At 36.8% G+C, this 21,460-nt stretch overlaps 1 protein-coding gene across 1 annotated transcript in view; it reads right to left on the minus strand.

Annotated features, from left to right (window-relative positions):
• Positions 1–21,460, minus strand: part of CDH18 (cadherin 18) — a 484,233-nt gene that overhangs the window by 159,565 nt on the left and 303,208 nt on the right. The window contains 1 exon segment of the mRNA XM_032700859.1: positions 2,575–3,044. Coding sequence (XP_032556750.1) covers positions 2,575–2,604 — 30 coding nt within the window. The 5' untranslated portion in view covers positions 2,605–3,044.

The raw sequence follows: 21,460 nt of genomic DNA on the forward strand, positions 1-21,460 counted from the left end.
TTTATAAATGGAGAGACTTTGCACGAAAATCACTTGTCAAATTAAGGGTACATAGAATGAGACCTTGATGGGATGTGTACAATTAATTGCAACATTCGTAAGACATCTATTTTTCAAAATGAAAAGGAGCTCGTGCATAATGACCACTACAGAAATTTTGCTAATTACTAATATTAGGACAGCCTCACCCTTTTTTTTCTTAATATAAATATATACCTGAGCTAATATGATTGATCTTTGCTGTAAATCAGGTCATCAGAATCATCACAACAAATGGAAAATAGAGTACAGTTGTTTTTAAGTTCCACAAAGGTTTCGCAAAGATAAACTTGCTAATGTTGTAAAGTACTCAGAGTAGAAAATTGTAAGCATCAGAGAGAATTCTTTGAGGAAAAGGGGGAAAAATCTCTCAGTACAGAGGAAGGAATGTCCTCAAACCAGGCAACAGTCACATTTTGACCACAAGGACCGAAAGAAACTCTATGATTGATCTCTGTAATGTAGCATTAATAGAGCTGTCAGAGGATGAAATGAAAGACATAATCGTATCATAAGAACATAAAATTGAAGGGACCATGCTTTAGCTCACTGAATCCAGACCTCTTTTCTGGCATGAAATCATGTCTATAAATGCTTTCATAAAGACAAGTACACTTAACTTTGAAACCCCTTCAGCTTTTTTTTTTTTTTAATTCTTCCTATTAGTAAACTCTTTCAGAATCTGAATTATTCTTGTTTCCGTATAAAGTAAAATTTCAATCAACTTAAATAGCTTTTCTCTTTTCATTGTGGTTTCTTCTGAGGTGTATTATAATGTGCCCTCTCTATTATTTATGGGAATAATTAAACAAACATATTCTCCACTACCATCTTAGCCATAGTATTTAATTTTCTCTGTATAGTTTCATATATAAATCCATTTTTCTTGAACAAAAGTAACCAGTACAGTAAATAGGTTAACATTATTTTGCACAACGTCTTCAATACTACTTTATCCCTGTTTTTTTATCTCAGCTTTTGCAGCTGAGATTCTTTCAGGTATGACATTAGAGGCAATGTTTGGTCTGGTAACCAGACCTTTCTCTTTCTCTGTCACTTACAATAAACCAGTAGTGTATAACATAAATTCATTATATTGTTTTGTAAGAGCCTTATAACCTTGTAGTCCTGAGGTTTACTCTATATTTCTATATCTACATCATATTCATGATATCTAGCTCTCTCCAGACAATGTTTTTATTCTCCTGTATAGCGTTATATCAACAAGATGTTTACAAACATGTTTCTTCTACTCCAAAATCATTTATGAAAATGTTAATCAGTCTAAGGTGGATCTGGATGGATAACTCCTTGTTCCCTCACCTGTTTTAAAAGCTTCTTTTTCAATGCAAAACATTAGCTCCATTTAGAAAGGTCCTTTCTCAGTTTACGTTTCCTGCACATATCTCAACAATTTTTGGTGTGCTGAAATACTTGATATTTTACTAAGGCTGGTGTAACTGAATAAATACTTTTTTTTTTTTTGTCTTTTTGTTAGCAGTAGCTTAAATACAGTTGCTCCACTTGCTATTTTTATTTCAGATGATACTGTTCAAATTTGAAAGCCTCACTAACAGTCATCTATGATTCAGAAGCTACTGGTTTCCTTGGATGTTTTCCTTACTCTACCATGTAATTGTTCAGGATTCCCCATTAGAAGGCAAACTAAAAAGAAGTAGTTCCTTTACCATGTCCATCTTTCTTTATGCCTCATATTAAATGTCCTTCTCCATTCTACTAAGGAAATTAAGACTTATTTAGATTATGTAATAAAAAAAAAAATCTATCATAATGTTGCAAGACAGAATTCAGGGGGAGAAAATACTCCTTCTGTCATACACCATGCCTTAAAGCTACATAGAGAGTTTTGCATTATTTTAATGCAAATTTAAACCCAAGCTATACAGACAACATTACACAACGAGACTCAGTTGGCCAGGTTTCAGTTCAACTACATCAGCCTGATCTTTTTGTCTGAAGCTCACTCTATACATGAAACATAAATGCAGGGCTTGTTCTCAAAGACTTCTGAGGAACTCTAACAAGTAACACACCTTGTGCCTCTTTTTATGAAGGAAGTCACAGAGAATTTCCTTTTGGAGGAGACCTTTTCCACCCTACAGTCAGAGTGGAATGAACACCCTATGGAGCCTAGACTGCATTTGTAATATTCTTTAAGCAGAACTGAATAATTCTGAAATAGTCTGGAAAAGCCTTTAGCTATGACCCCAAGCATTGCGGGATCTGGAAATTGATGTAATGGCCTCAATGGCACTTACTTTGTGTTAGTTGAGCTCAGAAGAAAAGCTATTTTATCTTATTTTATTATCCTCACCCTACATACTTTTGTAATTTTTTTTCTTTATAATAAACACAGTATACAACTGGCAAGTTCAACGTGAATGTATGTACCAATCTAAGAGGTACATCCTCCTTTAAAAAAAGAGGTGCCATCTAGAGTTTCCTCTATCAATGCCACAGTTCAGAGGATGGGAAAAAAACAAACCAAAACCAAAAAAAAGACAATGACCTTACCTTTCCTACATACTGAGGATCTGGTCCCATATGTTCTTCTAAAACAAAGAACTGATTCCACACCCATCCCGCTTGGGACGATGATGCACTTCTGTTTCGCCTTCTAGTGTTTGGTCTGATTTCTAGTCACCTTGATGGAGCCATGGTGAGCAGCTCCATAACACCTCTGCACAAAACAGAGACAAACTAGGACTGGCAGATACAAGCTGTAATTCTCTTGTAGAGACAAGCTTCCTGTTCAAGGTTTTCTTTCTCTTGTCTTTTTCAGCTGTAATCCTTTAATAAATTCCCCGAGACAGAAGGTGAAGCCTGGTTCAGAAATACAGTCCAAATTGGGTTTTCCTCTTGTTCATTGTTTAGCTGCCCATTTGGGAAGCTCAAATTATATTTACATTATGAAAAGCTGACTGGAAAAATTGATATTCTTTCCGAGGTCTTCACAATAGAGTTCCACAGCCGGCCATTTCTATCTAATAGGAAAAAAAAGAAAGCCACTTACTCATCACTAAAACCAGTAATTTTCAGGTTTCTAACCTACACTCAAAGCTGTACTAACCAGTCAGTCAAAGACTGTAATTGGAATTAAAATTTCTTTTCAATCCTTCCTGTAAAAGTTTTTCCTGATTATGTTAAAATACCTCTAAGACTTAGCACAGCTCCTTCAAGCTATGAAAACACTCACATCATTAAAACCTGGATGATTCAGGACAATTCCTTTGGCCTTTACATGCAAATGATTGACATGGTCTGGCAGTAAAACAAAATCTCTTCTAAAGTGTCATTAGACACTGATTGGTAAATCGTTTCTTATGGGGTTTTGATGTTCCGTATGCCACACAGATACTTGACGAAAAATACCTAGTCTATAACGGGTTTTGAAAGAAGGCCTCCAAAATGGGATTTGAGGATTCTGAGTCAATACTAGAGCATATTGACAGGAACTTTCAGTCAAAATGTTTATTTTTACACCTTGTGCTTTACATAAATTTCAGCCAATATCACACTAGACCTTCATAAAATTATGTAATACTGACAGAAAATTCATATACTGTTGTTTAGATGATCAGTATTATTCCCAGTGACAATATTCATTCAGCCTCAAAAAAGGAAAATGTAACGCTTTATACTACAGTAGTAAAATATAAATATGTATGTGGAAGTTGATGTAGCGCTTAAAGCAAAGTACTTTGAAAGGAGTAAAATAATTCTTCAAACCTAGAGAAACAGTTACCTTAAGGTAACCATTTGTTCAGTTACCTCAAGATATCAAAGATCACCCAGTCCACCAGGAGTCTGAAAATGTGCAAACAAATCTATGAAAAGTGGAATCTTCCGATACTGATTTTGTTGAGGTATCATAAAGCCATTACAGGCTACGTAAACAGAAACACAATGAAACTAATTTTGTTTCTAAGTTTCATGGGAACCCAACAGAATAAATTCATAATTTCTAAAGAGAAACCAGCTAGAATTAGAAATCAGATGGAAAAATACTGCAGTGAAAGGAAATTTATTAGCTGTGTTCTGGCTGCAGATTTTTTGACCTTATGCTTCTTTCAAGTCCATATTAATAACAGAAGCCTGGAACTTTTAGCTAAGAACAGTTTCTCATCAGAATAATGGAAGAATACTGTTGCACATTAGAAATAACCACAAAGCACATATTTTCCACTGCTAATACTCGGTTCAGGACAGTGGGTTTTGCTGAACTAAAGGAAGAACTCCAGTCTCTTGTGGTTGTGTGGCAGCTCAAAAAGAAACTCTGTACAACTGAGGAAAGAAATTTGTAGACATGTAGTATTTCCTTGCTACTTATTCCATAACAATGTAATCTCCCCTCAACCCCTATGAAGACCAAGACACTGGTGTCTTAAATCCTCACATTCCATCTCAGAACAGATTCATACAACATGAGGAATATTATTTCCTTTAAGTATAAATGTGATTTAATAGGATTTTTTTTTTTTTACAGTTAAATTTGTATGAAATCTAAGTTATATCAGTGACAGAATCCAGCCATTCTTAGGGCTCACATTTGTTTATTACTGTATACTCTTCTGTCTTGATTTCCTTGCTGTTCGCCATTCTTTCCTGATTCTTGCTAGAAATCAGTTTTGCCTTGAGGCATGTAATTTCCTTCTATAGATTTCTATATTTACAGATGAGTTATTTAAATAGATCAATCATTTTTATACTTCAGACATATATTAAAATTAAGAAGTACCTCAAAAAATGTAAGGGCTGTAGTTTTATCCATTCAAGTATTATTTTCTTCCCTTAGTTCCATCTTGAGAAAAGACTGGGAGCCATTAATAAGACTATAAGTAGTGCATAATAAGTTAAAAATGCTATATACAGTGCATTGAGATTTCTCAGAATGACACATTTAAATGTATTTGAAACCATTGCTGTTAAACTTTCTTTTATAAAAGCTATGGAAATAGCTGTGATGGAAAATTCTTGCCTTATAAAAAAGTATAAATGAGTGCGGAAGATAACAACAAATCAAGATTTACTATACAGAACTTTGTTTCTCCCCCCTCTCAGAAATCATCCCAAGGAAAAAAAAAAAAAAACAAACCCAAAAAAATAAGAGGAAAAAAGCAGCACAATATCAAGGGCTTCTTCATCTCAAAAAATATCTGTTCTTCTTAGCATTAGCATTAACTAGGAGGCATTAAATTTATATTTGTTAAAACCACTATTTATTTAACTCCATTAAGAGAATAACTCTTAATACCTGACCCCAAATTAAAGTTTAAAATCCTTTAGTCTGAACCATAGGAAAGAAATAATGCAACACCTACTTCCTGTTATAATCATGCTTAGAAGTTCAGGCCTCAATTGATCCTGAATTGTATGTGACGCCTGTCCAATCATTTCCAGGCTAAGAGAAATACAACCATTAAAAGGGAGGGGATTTTTAGGTGCAGATTCTTTGAAGTGTTATAGCTCTGGCAAACATCTTTAAAACCAAAGCTAACTAATGTTCAGTACCAAGGTCCTCATTCTTACTCAGCACTCTCCTACTAAAGGTACCAAAAGGTACAAGCATTCATTACAAACCTGCCCCACCCTCCCTTATCTCCACCCTCACGCCACAGAAACCTAAAATCTACCTTGAAGACATCAGATCAGAGTGGCCTGCATGGGGAAGTTCAGATGGAAATACCTCAAACAGTTAGCACAGAAGAGGCGGTAAAGCAATGAACAGAGAAACTTGAACTGTGACCAAAGAAAAAAAATCACAAACCAAACAAAATAACACCCTGAACTTTCTGAAATCCCTTGTATTGTTGCCTTAAGCTAATATACTGAGATGCTGCCTGCTCATTGCTCTTGTCTGCAGTTTCAGATAAAGTGCCCTGATTTATGATTTTTGTTATAAAGATGCATGCAACTGCAGAGTAGACTTGGTTATTGTTGTCTCCTGGAGCCCCTCAGAAAATGAGTTGTGTATCTCAAGAGACTGTCAGACTGAGTTAAAATTAAAAGAAATAATTAAATAAGATGAGGTGAGAAAGTTTCCACCAGCATTGCTGGAAATCATTACAGCAGAGTAGTTACTGCTCAGTGTGGCAGCAAGACTATAATGAATTCCAGGAAACCAATAGGAGCACTGTGATGCAAAACACATATGCTTCACCATCATGAGGACATGCATCCTTCATACTGGGGACTTCTCCTGAATCTCAGAGTCCCCTATCTCCCATAATCAAATTGACCTATATTTGAATTCATCTGATGACTGAGTTTTGTAAATGCACATTCATCACAGTTCAACACATATTTTGTCACATCCCTTGGGGACCCTTTGCAGTTCCATGGTGACAGAGTGACAAGTTATAGAACTTGTAAGAAATTGCATTGCTCATATAGTTTCTGACTTCTCCCTCTGCACTCTGCCCTCTAAACCTCCTCCCTATCAGAACAAATTCTTTGATTATCAAAGTCTGAACAGCTTCAAAACCATGACATTATTATATATAAATAATCAGGCAGGAAAATCTTACATTCGGGGTTGCCTGTGCTTACTGTTTATTCCCAGTGCTATACCCTTCATAGAATCAACCAGATTGGAAAAGACCTCCGAGATCATCAAGTCTGACTCTTGATCCAACACTGTTGAGGTTACTAGACCATGGCACTAAGTGCCACATCCAGTCTCATCTCAAAAACCTCCAGGGACAGTGAATCCACCACTTCCCTGGGTAGTCCATTCCAATGTCTGATTACCCTCTCTGTAAAAATTTTTTCCTAATATCCAACCTAAATCTCCCCTGGCAGAGCTTAAGACCATGCCCTCTTGTCCTATTGCTGGTTTCCTGGCAGAAGAGACCAACGCCCACCTGGATACAGCCTCGTTTCAGGTAGCTGGAGACAGTGATGAGGTCTCCCAGCACTGCAAAAACAATGGTGTATTGACCTGGAGGCCAAAGACAGAATAATGGACTACTGTCAGAAAGAAAAACTGGATGTGTTTTTTTGTTATATCCTTTGAATAAGAGTTGACAGATTGCCAAAAGAGAATATACAGTACTCCTGATGACCTCAGGTAACTGGCTGAAAAAAAGTGACCTTTCTAGGTAGACAAAGAGAAATAGTTCCTCTATAGTTGATATCTAGTCTCTGTTCCCAAGTCTGGTAGAGCTGAGCTAGGCACATGATAAACTGAAGCACCAGGTTTTTCTCAGCCTATATAATAGTCCGTGCTTTCTAACATGCTGTCATAGGTTGAGATTGGCCCCCCCTGAGATTCTGGGGGGCTCAGAGGTGATTGGGTGCCAGGACAGTGTTCCCTGGAGAGCCAATCACCACTCATGTTGTTCGCTTCTGTTCAAAATCATATATCACAGCACCAGAAGCTGTTGGCAGTTCTGTCTTGGTTGTTTTGCTGTTGATGTCTCCTGCGTGTAGGTGGACAAGGCCAGGGGGTGGCTGGGCTCCCTCTCTTCCCCTCTGGCGGGGAGAGGGGAGCCCTGCGACCCCCCAACTCAACCTTTGGCTGGAGTTAGAGTCAGCATTTGGAGTGTGTGCTGTGAAGGAAGAGATTCACAGCACCTGAGGTAAGAGGAGAGAGCAGGCTTTGCAACCAGGCCCCCTTCCCCCCTTTTCTGCAGTGAAACTGTAGAGGGGGGTTTTTTCTTCCCCTCCACTGTAAGTGGAGGAGAGACTCAACTTGAAGCTGAGCCAAGAGACTGGGCCGTGAAAGTAGGCTCGGCGCTCGGGAGAAGAGTCCCAGGTGAAATTGGAGGCGAGCCAAGAGCTCAGGAACTGCCTGCCGAAGCTGACCGGGGGCAGCTGAGAACTGATGTGGAGGAATGAGGATTCCAGGATGTGGACGTTTGATAAGCTACACTGCAGCAGCCTACGAACCGAGGTGAGACACCGAGAGGGAGAAATCACCAGCAGCAGAAGAGCAAGGACTCAAAGTATCTTCTCGGACTTCATGAGGAGGAGAGACTACAACAAACAACTAGAACTTGGTGAGGGGGGAGCGTTCAGGAGCCCAGAACACTCCCAGAGCAAAAGACTGTGTTACATACCAGCCTTATAGGCTGCTCCTGGACTAAAGTTAAAGGAGGGGCTTGAAAGGACTGACTGATAGTAATGTAATATATATATATATATATATGGTTGCCTTTAGTTTGTATAGTATTTATTTGTGTAAATAAATGTATATACTTCCCCCTTTCCCTACAGAAGCCTCTGGTCTGAAAGTTTCTCTCCGGTGTTAGGATAAATTGTGGGAAGGGGTGGGGAGAAGCCTAAAAATTGGATTTTAGATTTCTAATGTGGCTCAAACTGCCACACATGCTTTCTGCTCATGCTAGTCAATCTGACAGAAGTAGTGGTAAAACTGTTTTGGAAAGCATTTAAAACTGTGTTACCTGTTGTTTTACCCTTTTGTTGTAGTTAGTTGTACATATGTGTATGAGATAGAAAACTAGGAAAAAAGCAATTAATAAAATGAAAATTCTGTAAATAATTTAATAGTAATTTCAATAACCACAAATGTTTTGACAATATAGTTCTAAATTGACAAAATTACAAATGAAAACTGGACTACTTTTTTAATTTCAATAGCATAATGAAATTTCCTTTATTGGTGAGATAACTGCATGAGATATTGAACTAAATTATCGCTAAATTTACGTGTAGGTATATCACTTTTCTGAAAGCTAGTCTTTATCACCCTGGAACCTGATCAGGGTGATCAAGAAAAGAACAGAGAGAAAAGAGCATTTGATATCCCTCTTAAAGCCAGCAAATCTAGCCGATGGCTGTACAGTGTCAAGGGCTGTTATCTCTTGTACCTCTTTCACATTTAAACACAGTTTTTTGGTAATGACCACTTCTAATCACCTAAACCCAAAAAGCATCTATACTAATAGATACTGACTGTTACTTCACCTAGGAAATTATTTTACACAAACTGCCTTTTACAAAATAAATAGAAATAAGAACAACAACAACAGCAACAATGAAACCCTCCATGAAAAATAAAGGTTATTCTTTCATATAAGGCAACAGAAATTCTGTTGTAGAGAGAAAGCTGGGGGTGGGGAAATCCAACCAACAAGCAATCAGACATTTATCAGAAAGATAAATACCATAAGAAAAAAATAGAAAAAGACACAACAAAAAATCACTGGAAAACAAATCAAGACAGAGAAGCAGATTGGAAAGTTCAATTGGAAACAGCTGAAGCTGTGAAAACTAATATGTGAAGCTATCAGAGATGATGCAAAAAATCCAGCACTACTATTTCTATGAAATATGAGAAATCTAGTTAATACAACTCAACAGAAAGATGGTTAAATAAAGAAAATATTAACTGGAAACAAAAATCATGGAACAAAATTCCACACAAAATATATCTGTTTCTGGGAATCGGTATGCTGAAATTGCCAAGGGAAGTAAAAACCTGGTATATTTTTCGCTATGATTTTTACCTTCCATACCCAAAAAGCTCTACTTCTAACTTCCACTTTTTCACATACAACTCACAGATCGAGCCAATGGCTAACACATTTGATATCAAAAAAAAAAAAAAAATACTATATAAAGCAATAAAACAGCATAAGGACAACTGTAGAGGGTAGATGATTACAGGTTGTTATGCAGTATGTGCAAAAAGCTGAGATATTCTTAGATTCAATTTACAATCAGAGAAACACGTTATGTAAAATTAATTACTTAGATGAGTACATCACTCTTGCTGACACTGCTCAAATGAAAATCAAAGAAAGGCAAAGAAATGCCCTCCTTTTTCATTTCTTCTCCCCTTTTACCTCCTACCTACCAAAAACAAGAACAGTTAGAACAAAAGCCCAGGAACAAACAAAACCTAGTGGCTGTATCCTGGAATATTGTTAAGGAAAGGGAAATCACACAGTTTTGAGCATTCTAAAACAGCAAAAACAAAACACCAGACAAATCTTTCACATGGGAAAGCAAGCTAGCTGGTCCTCTGGAAAGGAACTTCTTATATTACATAATATAAAGACAGATGTTGGTTTTACATGTCCTAATGTTGTAATTAGATACCCAAAAACAGTCACCGTGCAGGAAAAAATAAATTCCTCTCCCTATTTTATTTTTTAAAGGTGACAGTAGCATTTAGAAGCAGAGTCTAAATATATCTTAAAATAAAAATATATTTTAAGATAGTAAAGTGTGATGAATTTTTCAACAGCATCCTGACTGACATACATAAATCAAACAATCCCTCCTTATGAGACTCCATTCCTCCTACTGTCTCAGATCTCCACAGAGACTATGTCAAAAGCCTCCGTTAAATCTACAGGTTGTAACACCTAAGAGTTCTTACCAAGTGTTCAGAATCCAGGCTATTTTTTAAAGTCTAAGATTGTCTTTTTTTCCCTTTCCAATCCCTCTTCCATTTAAGGCAGATGTTATTTCCAAATATTGCTTTTACCTTCAGTGATATATTTCATGAGGTTTATTGCTATATTTTTCTTAATTAACATTTCTTGGTTTGGTAGCTCAACACCATAAAATTTCAGTACCTTCTAAGTCACAGAAACCAAAATAATATTATTATTCTGTGAAGATCACAGAAAATACAGCTTAGCCGTATTTTTGGATTAACAATTGCTGAATATGTAATTAGTTTTTAAGTATTTCAGAGGCCTAATTGAAACTTAGTGTGTTTATTCACATTTTCATTATAGGTTTGATTCTAGACAGTTTGCACCTAAACCTTCAACATACCACAAGTATGGACTGTTTTCTGTTTCTAGTACAACAAATTAGTCAGATCTTTTCCTTTGTAAAATATTATATTATTTATTATATTTATTATATTATATATAAAATATGATGTGACTGAAAAATGAAGATGGCTAGAGATGGCTTTACATCCAGAATTAGCACACTGAGCTTTCTAGTTTGTCTTTTTTTTTAAATTCTATCTTGTCAAGATGGAATCAAAAGAATTCAAAACTTTCCTTTAACATCCTAGCTGCAGCCCTAGCAATTAACCAGCATTGGTTTCATTCAAGTTCTAGATAAAAGCTCACTTTCTTTTCCCTTTACTTTTATCTCCAGTATAAGATACACTGTTCAGAGTTCAGGCCCCCTGTTACCTTAATAAGCATTAAAAAGTTACCTTGTTGGCTGGAACAGGTTGGATGATTTAAAGCTGGGGTCAAAAAACAGGATAGACATGGCATATACAATAGCTTTGGAGACCGTGCTGTCTACAACTGCCACACATGGGAAAGAGGAGGGGCAGATACTGATCTCTTTACCTATATTGACCAGAGAGGACGCAAAAAAAATGGCCTGAAGTTGTGTCAGGGGAGGTTTAGGTTGGCTATTAGAAAAAGGTTCTTCACCCAGAGGGTGGTTGGGTGCTGGAACAGGCTCCCCAGGAAAGTGGTCATAGGACCAAGTCTGACAGAGTTCAAGAAGCATTTGGGCAAGAATCTCAGGCACATAGTGTGATTCTTGGGCACGGTTCTGTGCAGGGCCAAGAGTTGGACTTCGATGATCCTTGTGGATCCCTTCCAACTCAGGATACTCTGTGATTCTATGATTATTTTTAGAAGAGGTACCACATTCCTTACAGAAGGAGGCATGTGAACTGATGTTCAGATTTTGTTATGAAGAAAGTTGGAAGTACAGCCTATCAGCACCTGATAGAATTAGAAGAACACAGAAATGCTGAACCAGTGCAAGCTGTCCTGGGCAAAATTCCTTCCCCACAACACCTAGATTAAAGGAGATTAGTCGTGTTATATCTAAATGTGCTTCCCCAGAAGACAAAACCCCACTGGAACCTGACCTAACAGTAGCATGAGGATGAAGGGAGTGTGAAAAGCTGAAAGGGCCTTAGAAGATAAATAGCCACAAAAAAACATTCAAAAAGTTTAAATGTTGCTTATGGTAAAAGAAACTCTTGAATAGTTGTTGGGCCAGAACCTGCTTTATCATTTTTTTTTTTTTTTTAAATAAAATAGATTGTCAAAACTGTCTTGTACCAACATCTTAAAATAGCAACTTTAATAGGATTTCAAGGAATTTATAAAAATCAATGTGGACTCATGATCAAGGTACCTTTTTCTTGTACTGTGTGTAGCTTATCACTAACCACAAGCTTTAAGGTATTTCTTAATGGATAGCATAAATTGAAGCACCAGTCACAAAGCATGAAAACTAGCCACATTACAGCTAGGCAACTAATCCAGCAACTTCTATGGCAAACGAGATTCATACCACGGCCCAAATAAAGGATACTAGGTACACTGACTCACAGTATGATACAAAAATAAAGAAAACGCCTAACAATTCGAAGAAGAATGGTTTGTGTTTAATCAACAACAACAATAGAACTAAAAAGAAAAATGGGCTGGGGGTCTAGTCATTTATGCACAAAAATATTCAATTTTTACATACAAACCACCAATGGTCCATAACAAAACCCTATAAACAAAACCCCTTGGAATTCCCCTCAGAAGAGGGGTTATCATTGCCAGACTTGAAACAGATGGGTCATGTAAGATCTTCACATGCATTGTTATGCTGGAAAGATATTAAAACCTCTATGCAATCCAAGTTTTACTGTCATAACATGATTTTTAAAAGTGTATCTAATTGATGCTTTGATTACTTGATGTGCAAGATGAGCTGTGATCTGCTATGCTACCTTTAGCAATAAATGTCTCCAGTGAGTGGTTAACTGTAGAGATGATTTAGGACTCCTTGATTTTTGAAAAAAAAATTGAAGAAGGTTATTAGAAGGCAGTCATATTCATAAATAGATGTAGGAAACTATTAAACACTGCAAAGCAATGGATTTGTTACCCTGTTGACCAAAACTTTTTATGAAAGAGAGTGCAAATGATTTAAGCAACATGATCTTTCTTGAACAAAGGGAGATCTGCAAAGTTTGCAAACAAGACCAAAAAAGTACTTAATCTGAAAACAGCACTGCATGTACACAGTCAACTAATGCTACAATGAACAGACAGTGAAAACATGACATTAAAACAGGATTAAGAGATTCAGTGCCAGTCCTCAGTCGGCATGCAAAACTATTTTGTTTACGATAAGCAGGAACACAGAAACTACAGGATAAGAAAAATGATTTGCTATAATCGACGACCAAAGAAACATCTTTGCAACTATACCCATATGATTTGCACAGAGAGTGACTGTCAGAAGCACAACACAGTAACAACACAATTATTCAGATAAAATCCAGCCACCGTTTCTGTAACTATAATTGCACACAGTCATGCTAGCCATTACCTGCTGTGAAAGGAACAACTGTGAAACACAGAGAGATGATTAATTATTTTGAATCACGTCTTTCTCTTTTCCTCAACCAGGGACCAATTCATCTACATTTATATCTAGGGTCCATGTGGTCAAGGATAATACAGATATTCAAGACAGCGCAAGTGTCCTTTTATATTCCCAAAGCAGCAGAGGCTTTTCTTCTATGCTCTTTCTCTTCCTAAGGAACTTGCTAGCAGAATAGAGATTTCAGTTCTTGAGTCATTCCTGCCATATATTAAGGTCAGATCACCCAATCAGGGATAAAAGCAAATACATGAGACTTTGATGAACAATTACCCAGTCTAAATAGAAAGAACTTGCAACAGCCCACTTGTGTATAATCCACAGGTACTGTTTGTTCTAACAAATTATTTCTCAAAAATGAATAGCAAGAGCTCCCCTGAGCAGTATGGTAGCATTCCAAATAACTGGTAAAAAATAAAAAAAGGGTCTAATGCAGATACTGGAGGCTTCCAAAACAGGTAAAGACATTTGCCTCCCATGTTTACCACTAAGTACAGTATTTCACTGTACTAGAAATTCCTTAAAATCATGTACACTATTAATTATATTACTGTTACAGAAATTTTAACAACACATAATATATAATATTTATATATTTCTTGGGTTTGTAGACTGGACACAACTGTTAAGCTGCAGAGAAATTTGTGGAAAAGAGGACGCAAGCACTGGCCTGGGGTTAGGCTAACTGATGAGGTCGTCAGAAAACACCAAATATGGTAAAACTTGCTGGATACAAAAGACAACAATGTAGAAGTTAGAGACAAAGCCATGCAGAATGGCTCAATTTCACAGAGACCTATGGGAGAAGAAACTGAACTCCACTCATCATTGCAGAAGCACATGGGACTTCTTTTGGAGAGTTAAGTATCACAAGGTCCATGCTGCTTAGATAACTATCTGAGTATTACTTTTTAAAGTTGAGACTACCAAGATAATGCTACCAGAAATACTGAGCTTGGGTGTATGTGAAGAAAAACTAAGACAAATAAGGAAAACATAATTACGAGCAGTGATTGTTTGGGAGGGAACAAGAAGAGCAGTAAAATGGAAAAATCCGAAAGAAGAATATGAAAGAGAAAATCATGTGATCAACGTTATTTGGAGATCTGTATAGAGCAGCCCAGTGCCTAAACACTGCCATTTTGAGCAGGACAATAACCATGGGTTTTGAACTGTGTGTTTGATTTGTTTCTGCAGTCAGAGGGCATGCCTTCCCTGGAGTTGCCAAGGGAGGCCTAGCATCTGTTCTTCCTCGAATGATGGAGGAACCCCTGGAGGGTACCACCTAAAAACTTTCCCATCATGTCTCCTATAACACACACCAGGGGCTGTCACTGCATTTTGACGTCCATGAATTCTCTTCCAGTTTCTGTGGGTCTAGATTAATTTACAAAGATCTTTAATGAGGCCTATAATTAATTGGTATCAGTTCAGTTTATACCTACCCATTGTTTCACAGATGCACAAATAGAATCAAATTCTGCACCTACTGGATCAGGTCATTCCTTGGATCTATACCCTTCAGTTCAAATAAAAAGAAAAATCATGGAAGTCACAAAAACCCCAATAAAAGAAAATCTTTAGAAGTAAAACTATCACACAGGAATCCAACACTGAAGAAAATTAATAATTTGAAATGACACAAAGGTGAATAAAACTCTATTCAATGGTCGCTTGCAAGATTTCTCTTATGTAACTGTAGAAACATATCATAAAAGAAAAAGAGACATTCATATATACTGAATCTAAATTTTAGGTCTGTATCTAAAACATGCCTTTTCACATCACACTTTAACTCTGATCTCCTTAAGTCTTTGATTTCTCCTGCAACACTACTTCAGCCACACATACTATAATCACTGTCAACCACACAGTCTTTCTACACTGATGTTGTTTTTTACCATTTCCCTGAAATGGAAAGCAATGACTTTATAAAGAAAAAAAGGCAACTAGTTTAGTTCTTTGCCACTAAAATGTCTGTGGGTATAAAGTTAATTTTTTCTAATTAAGCACTCGAATTTAAAGCTACGAGAAGATCAAATAAATATTTTTCCCATTTAAAAATACTCTGATTTTTGAAGGCTGTGCAAACACACACATACAAAAACACCCTGCATAAAGAGATGTATATTTGTGTGTATTTACTTATGTGAACATAATTTCTACAAGCTCCTATCTCTCATAGTTATCCTGGTCTGTTGACATTTCTAACTAAATGTTTCCCTATTACTTGATTTTTGCTCACTTTCCCATTTCCATTGTTCTAAATTATGAAAACAAAACAAAAGAAGTAAAACAAAACCCCACAACCAAAAAACCCAAGTCATTAAAACTCTTTACCAGCACAATTAATAAATTTCAGTTCAACAACTGAACTAAAACTTCTTAAATCTTAATAATCTGAATAGGAGGAAGAACTTCTTTACTGTGCTGGTGCCCGTGCACTGGAACAGATTGCCCAGAGAAGTTATGGACTCTCCCTCACTGGAGATATTCAAGAACCATCCGGACGCAATCCTGTGCAATGTGCTCTCGGATGATCCTGCTTGAGCAGGGAAGTTGGACCATATGACCTACTGTGGTTCCTTCTAACCTAACCTATTCTATCATTCAGTAATCTTGTATTTTTTCTAACAGAAAGTAAAAATACTCTTATATGCCTACTTGCATTGTATATGCATATTTTTTTCACTCTTTAGGGGAGGGAAATGGCTACAAGGGATGAATGGAATGTTTTTTTCTCTTAAGAAACTTTGCATTACCTAGCATTGTATTTGTAAAACAGGTAAAAATACCTACAGAAATAACACTGTAATTGGTAAATAACTATGTCCAGTTACCAGTGGAAGTCAATACTAACACAAGGAAGATGGTGGCATGTTCTTATGTTGTTCAGATTATCTTATACCTTGTTTTTCCAGCATCCGTGCACATTATCACCACTTTAATTCTCAGGAATGTAAAAGGACAACAAAACAAAACACCAAAACAAAAAAAATTTCCAAGTCTTTCAGTTCTGATGCATATGTATCTTTGAACACTAATATTTCATTCCATTCATTCATAAATATCAGTATTAAAGTAATTTTTAAGAAATTAATTGTGTGATAATACTAAACCACACAAAGTCATGTTCATTCTCAGCCATTTTTTTCAGAACAGAGAGACATATTTCTATGCTTTTATTTCAGGTTGTTCTTTACTGTTCTTCCTAAGCTTCTTTTCTTAGCAGAGAGCCTGTCCTTTGTTCCAGTCAAGGTAGTCTTTTATAACTTTCATGTTATTCCTCCATTTTTTTTTGTCTAGATGTAAATCACCCACTGTTCTTTCTTGTATAGTTCTTCATTGTTCTAGAAATGTGAGTGCACAGGATTTTTAATTCAAACTAAAGTTCAACCTTACTAATGGTCTTAAAATTAATTTAATTTGTACAGCAGATTATTTTTGTGTACTAGTTTGTTTTAAGATTTAAATAGCAAACTGTGTTAGATACATTAATTCCACTGAATAGCCACAGGCTTTGTATATGCAATTTCATTGCATTCTTGTGAAAATTGCAGCTTTCATTCTCATCCTAGCAACTTCCCAGGAACAGAAAACAGTAGATAAACTGAGATTTATCTACCCAAGGCATAATCAGCAAATCCTCAGAAACAGAAGGGGAAGAAGAATCAAGGTTAATCAGTAGGATCACGTCTTAAGTTCTGATTGTGCAAACAAAAAAAGACTTACTTAACTTTAGGCCTATTAATTAAAAGCTCATTCACATTAATTGGATTGTCTGACTAAAACTAAGCTTAAAATTGAACTTTTTAAAGATCACGTCATTGGTGCTTTAATGGTACTGGAAGAACAGCTTCTGTAGACAATAATATATACATTTAAATGCACCAGTAAAACTTGAGAATGCAGCATTCCAGTTTCAAAATATGTTTGTCTTCCATTATCACATTAATAATAGCCTAATGTCAAGTGACATAAGATCATTTTTATATTGTTCATAAATAAGAGGCATGGTATGTGATACTAGACTTTCTACTGTGGTTTGAAAATCTTCAAGAAATCATTCACAGCGTACTTAAGAGAAAAAAAAATCGGATTCTTTGCAACCAGAGGGAGCCTCAAGCTGTAACTTACATGTTTTCTGGAGCTTAGATTTGTTTCTCCAAGTGAGTAGGATGAGAATTTTGCACTCATTGAGCATCGTTAGAACACCAGAGTCAGAATTGAAGGGCCAGCAAAATTGCACTTTCACTTTTAAGAGGGGAAGCATTTCAGAGCAGAGATCACTTTCTGAGCAAGGACTCATATCAATCTTATTCTGAGTTTATTTGGCCATGCTTACAACTACACTGTTCCCAGAGTACTCAACTCAAGCAAGTCATGAAAAATGGTGGACTAAGGTACCTAATGAACATGAGAATAATCTTTTGACAAGTTGTAATAAGTTATATCCTGTGTATGTGCAGTGGGTTGACCCTGGCCAGATGCCAGGTACCCACTAAAGCTGCTCTCCTCATTCCCCTCTGCAATTGGACAGAGGAGAGGAAAAAAATCCAGTGAAGGAACCATGAGTTGAGACAAGAGCTGGGAAAGGTCACTTACTGATCACCATCACAGACAAAACAGATTCAAAGTGGGGATATTAATTAAATTTATTACTAACAGATCAGAGGAAAAGAACGAGAAGTAAAATATCTTGACTGGGAAAGGTCACTTACTGATCACCATCACAGACAAAACAGATTCAAAGTGGGGATATTAATTAAATTTATTACTAACAGGATCAGAGGAAAAGAACGAGAAGTAAATAATCTTAAGAACACCTTCCCCCCACCCCTCCTTCTTTCCAAACCTCATCCTCCTTCCAACAGTGCAGGGAGACAGGGAATTTGGGTTTGGTCAGTTTTTGTTTCTGCCGCTGCTCACGGAGAGGAGTCCTTCCCCTGCTTCCCATGAGGTCTCTCCCACGGGAGACAGTCCTTCATGGACCTCTCTGGTGTGAGTCCCTCCCTCGGGCACACAGTGTCCAGTGGGTCACTTCTCTGTGGAGTGTAGTCCTTCATGAATGAGCTGCTCCAGCATGGGTCTCCCACGGGGCCACAAGTGCTTCCAAGCAAAAAACCTGCTCTGGTGTGGGTCCCGCTCTCCACGGGCTGCAGGTTTCCAGCAGGACCCTGCTCCATCGTGGACTTCCCACGGGGTCATAGCTTCCTTCATGCATCCACCTGCTCCAGCATGTGCTCCTCCATGGGCTGCAGGTGGGTGTCTGCATCCCAATGGTCCTCCATGGACTGCAGGGGCACAGCTGCTCCACCATGGGCTGCACCATGGGCTGCAGGGGCCTCAGCTCCGGCGCCTGGAGAACCTCCTTCCCCTCCTTTTGCGCTGACCTTGGTGCCTACATTGTTGTTCCCATGTTCTCACTCCGATCTTCCTTGGCTGGAATTTTTCGCTGCAATAAGTTTCTATTCTTAAATATGCTATCACAGAGGCATTACTATACTCCTGATTGGCTTGGTCTTGGCCAGCAGTTGGAAGCCCGTCCTGGAGCTGGCTGGCATTGGCTCCACCGGACAGAGGAAGCTTCTAGCAGTTTCTAACAGAAGCCACCCCTGTAGCCTCCCCCCACTACCAAAACCCAGCCACAGAAACCCACTACAGTATGAAAGTAGTCGTTCAACTGAGTTACTAGAGAAAACACAATGTAATGAGCAATAGATCAATGCAAAAGAAATTGAAAAGTGCTACAGCCTCCAGGTTTTTGGTTTTTTGTTTAATGAGGCCTGTGATATGTGTTATGGAAACAATCAAGACAAATAATAACTAAAATTGGGTGTCTATAATGTCATCTGTAACCTGCTACTTTTGATTAAAGTAAATAAGTATCTCACTGTTAAGAAAATAATTTTCCACATATTCTAGCATAGATCTACTTTATTAGATATGGATTGGGTCATTTATGAGACTAGTAGCAAACCTTATCACCTTTTGAGAATTAAAAGATTGCAGTTATCAAAATGAACTGCCACAAGCTTCAGCAGAAAACAGAACAGCATTATCAAAAAAACTCAACCTACCCATAGTGATTAGAAAAGCTTAAAAAGCTAATAAAAGTTCATAATCCTGATCTGATGCAGATATAATAGCATTAAGGAAGCTTTAGGCCTCTTCTTCTTGATAGAGAAATTGTTTGCACAGAAGGCTAAAGCAACTTAGTAAACTAAGGGGTTACTGACAGGCCTGTCATAAAGCTAATTTTTAACCCCAGATAATGGCTGATGGAATAAGATATATATATAGCAATGATGTTCTGTCCCAAACACCATCCTATACTGAAGAAACATCGGAGAAATGTTTTGTTCTTTTGTTTTCTGAGGCGATGACTGTCTTAAAGGAGCAGAACAAAGCTGCGGGGCTTTTTCATGATTATGAAGTCACCTCCACACATCATAATCATCATGCAGCTTGCTGTGATTTCAAAACTTGAATATTAGTTTTCTTTCCAAAACTCTAAATTGTGAGGTGCTGACATTATTGCATTTATACACATCTTGAAACTGAACAGAGTCTGTAAAAGATATCTATGTCAGATTTAAGCAACACGGACTGGTGTCTAACACTTGGGCATGCCCCTTGCATAAAGATAAAGGACTCTTATATAATTATTACCATAATGCAGATTTATTGTGCATGAAAAGGCAAAGAGACACATGAAAAGATGCTACATACAGAGAAGAAAGTATACAGTAAAGAATTTCATATTCATTGCTTAATGCAAAGGTAATGAAAATAAATAATATTATTGAAGAATTGACACAATTCTGAATCAACACTGATGACGTAATAGAGTCAATGTTTTAGAGTATTTCTCCTAAATAAAAGTAAAAAAAAAATTGCATTCATCTGTTCTACTATTCCAAAGAGTTAAACAGTCTCTTTTGCAATCTAGAAAACTTTTTAGTATAAGGCATGACATTTATAAAATTGTAAGTTCTGAGTTTTATAGATTACATTAGCTTTTGTAACAATTTACCTAATATGATCTACAACATTTTATGAAAGCAGATATTCCTCACCTCAGTTAATTCTATCATTAGAGAGGAAATAATAAAAAGAGTTCAGTATTAGATTGCACTGTTAATATTACTCTTGGAAAACACTGGGGAAAGGACTGAAAGGAGAATTATTCATTACACTGCAGTTTTACCTTTTACGAATGTTTTCATAATCAATTGTGTTGATCAGTTTGGACTCCAAACTTTTAACTAATAAAAAGTGTGTTATGGGGTTATTTTCTAGATTTTATATTTCAAAATAGTAATTTATATTTTATTTAGAAAAATACAAGAAACAGTTGAATTACATAAGGTATATATAATATGAAAGAAAAAAGGAGAAAAAAGAAGAAAAATGTGATCAGGAACCCAAAATGCTTCTAATATAACTACTTGATTCTCACATTTCCAGTTATTCTGTCTGTAAATGAGGTATACATATGAGAACAATTACTTTTTGTGAACAGCATCTCTCCAGCTCTAACAGCAAAGGACTGAGCTTGGGCTGCACTACATGGTCAGGTATCTGTGTTAAAATGCCAATGGCTACCTGCATTTTGTTCGGACACTACATGTACACTGATACGTGCGTAAGCTAACTTAGAACTCATTTATCTAAAGTGTACTAGGGATACTGCCAGTCAGTGACATCTCCCTCTGTAGAAAGAGGTCAAGAAAAGACCAAGGCATTATCAAGAGGCAGAGCTCAACTTTGCTTATTTCAGGATATATTCCAACAAATGTCTGAGAAATATGGCCTGCTACAAGGATACAGGAGTTTTAATGAATAAACAAGGACATTTGCTACGTAATTTTCCCATTTAAAATGTGATTATTAAAGGATAAATATACTATATAAACACTGTAAGATGCACTTAACATACCTTGGACAGTAAATCATTCAAATATGCAATTTTCATAGACTACTAAAAGCAATAATTAACTTTTTTAGCTAATAGATAAAAGCAGATGCACAGCACTGGTATGTTTCAGTA

Source organism: Chiroxiphia lanceolata, chromosome 1 (genome assembly GCF_009829145.1).
Source record: "Chiroxiphia lanceolata isolate bChiLan1 chromosome 1, bChiLan1.pri, whole genome shotgun sequence".
NCBI lineage: Eukaryota > Metazoa > Chordata > Aves > Passeriformes > Pipridae > Chiroxiphia > Chiroxiphia lanceolata.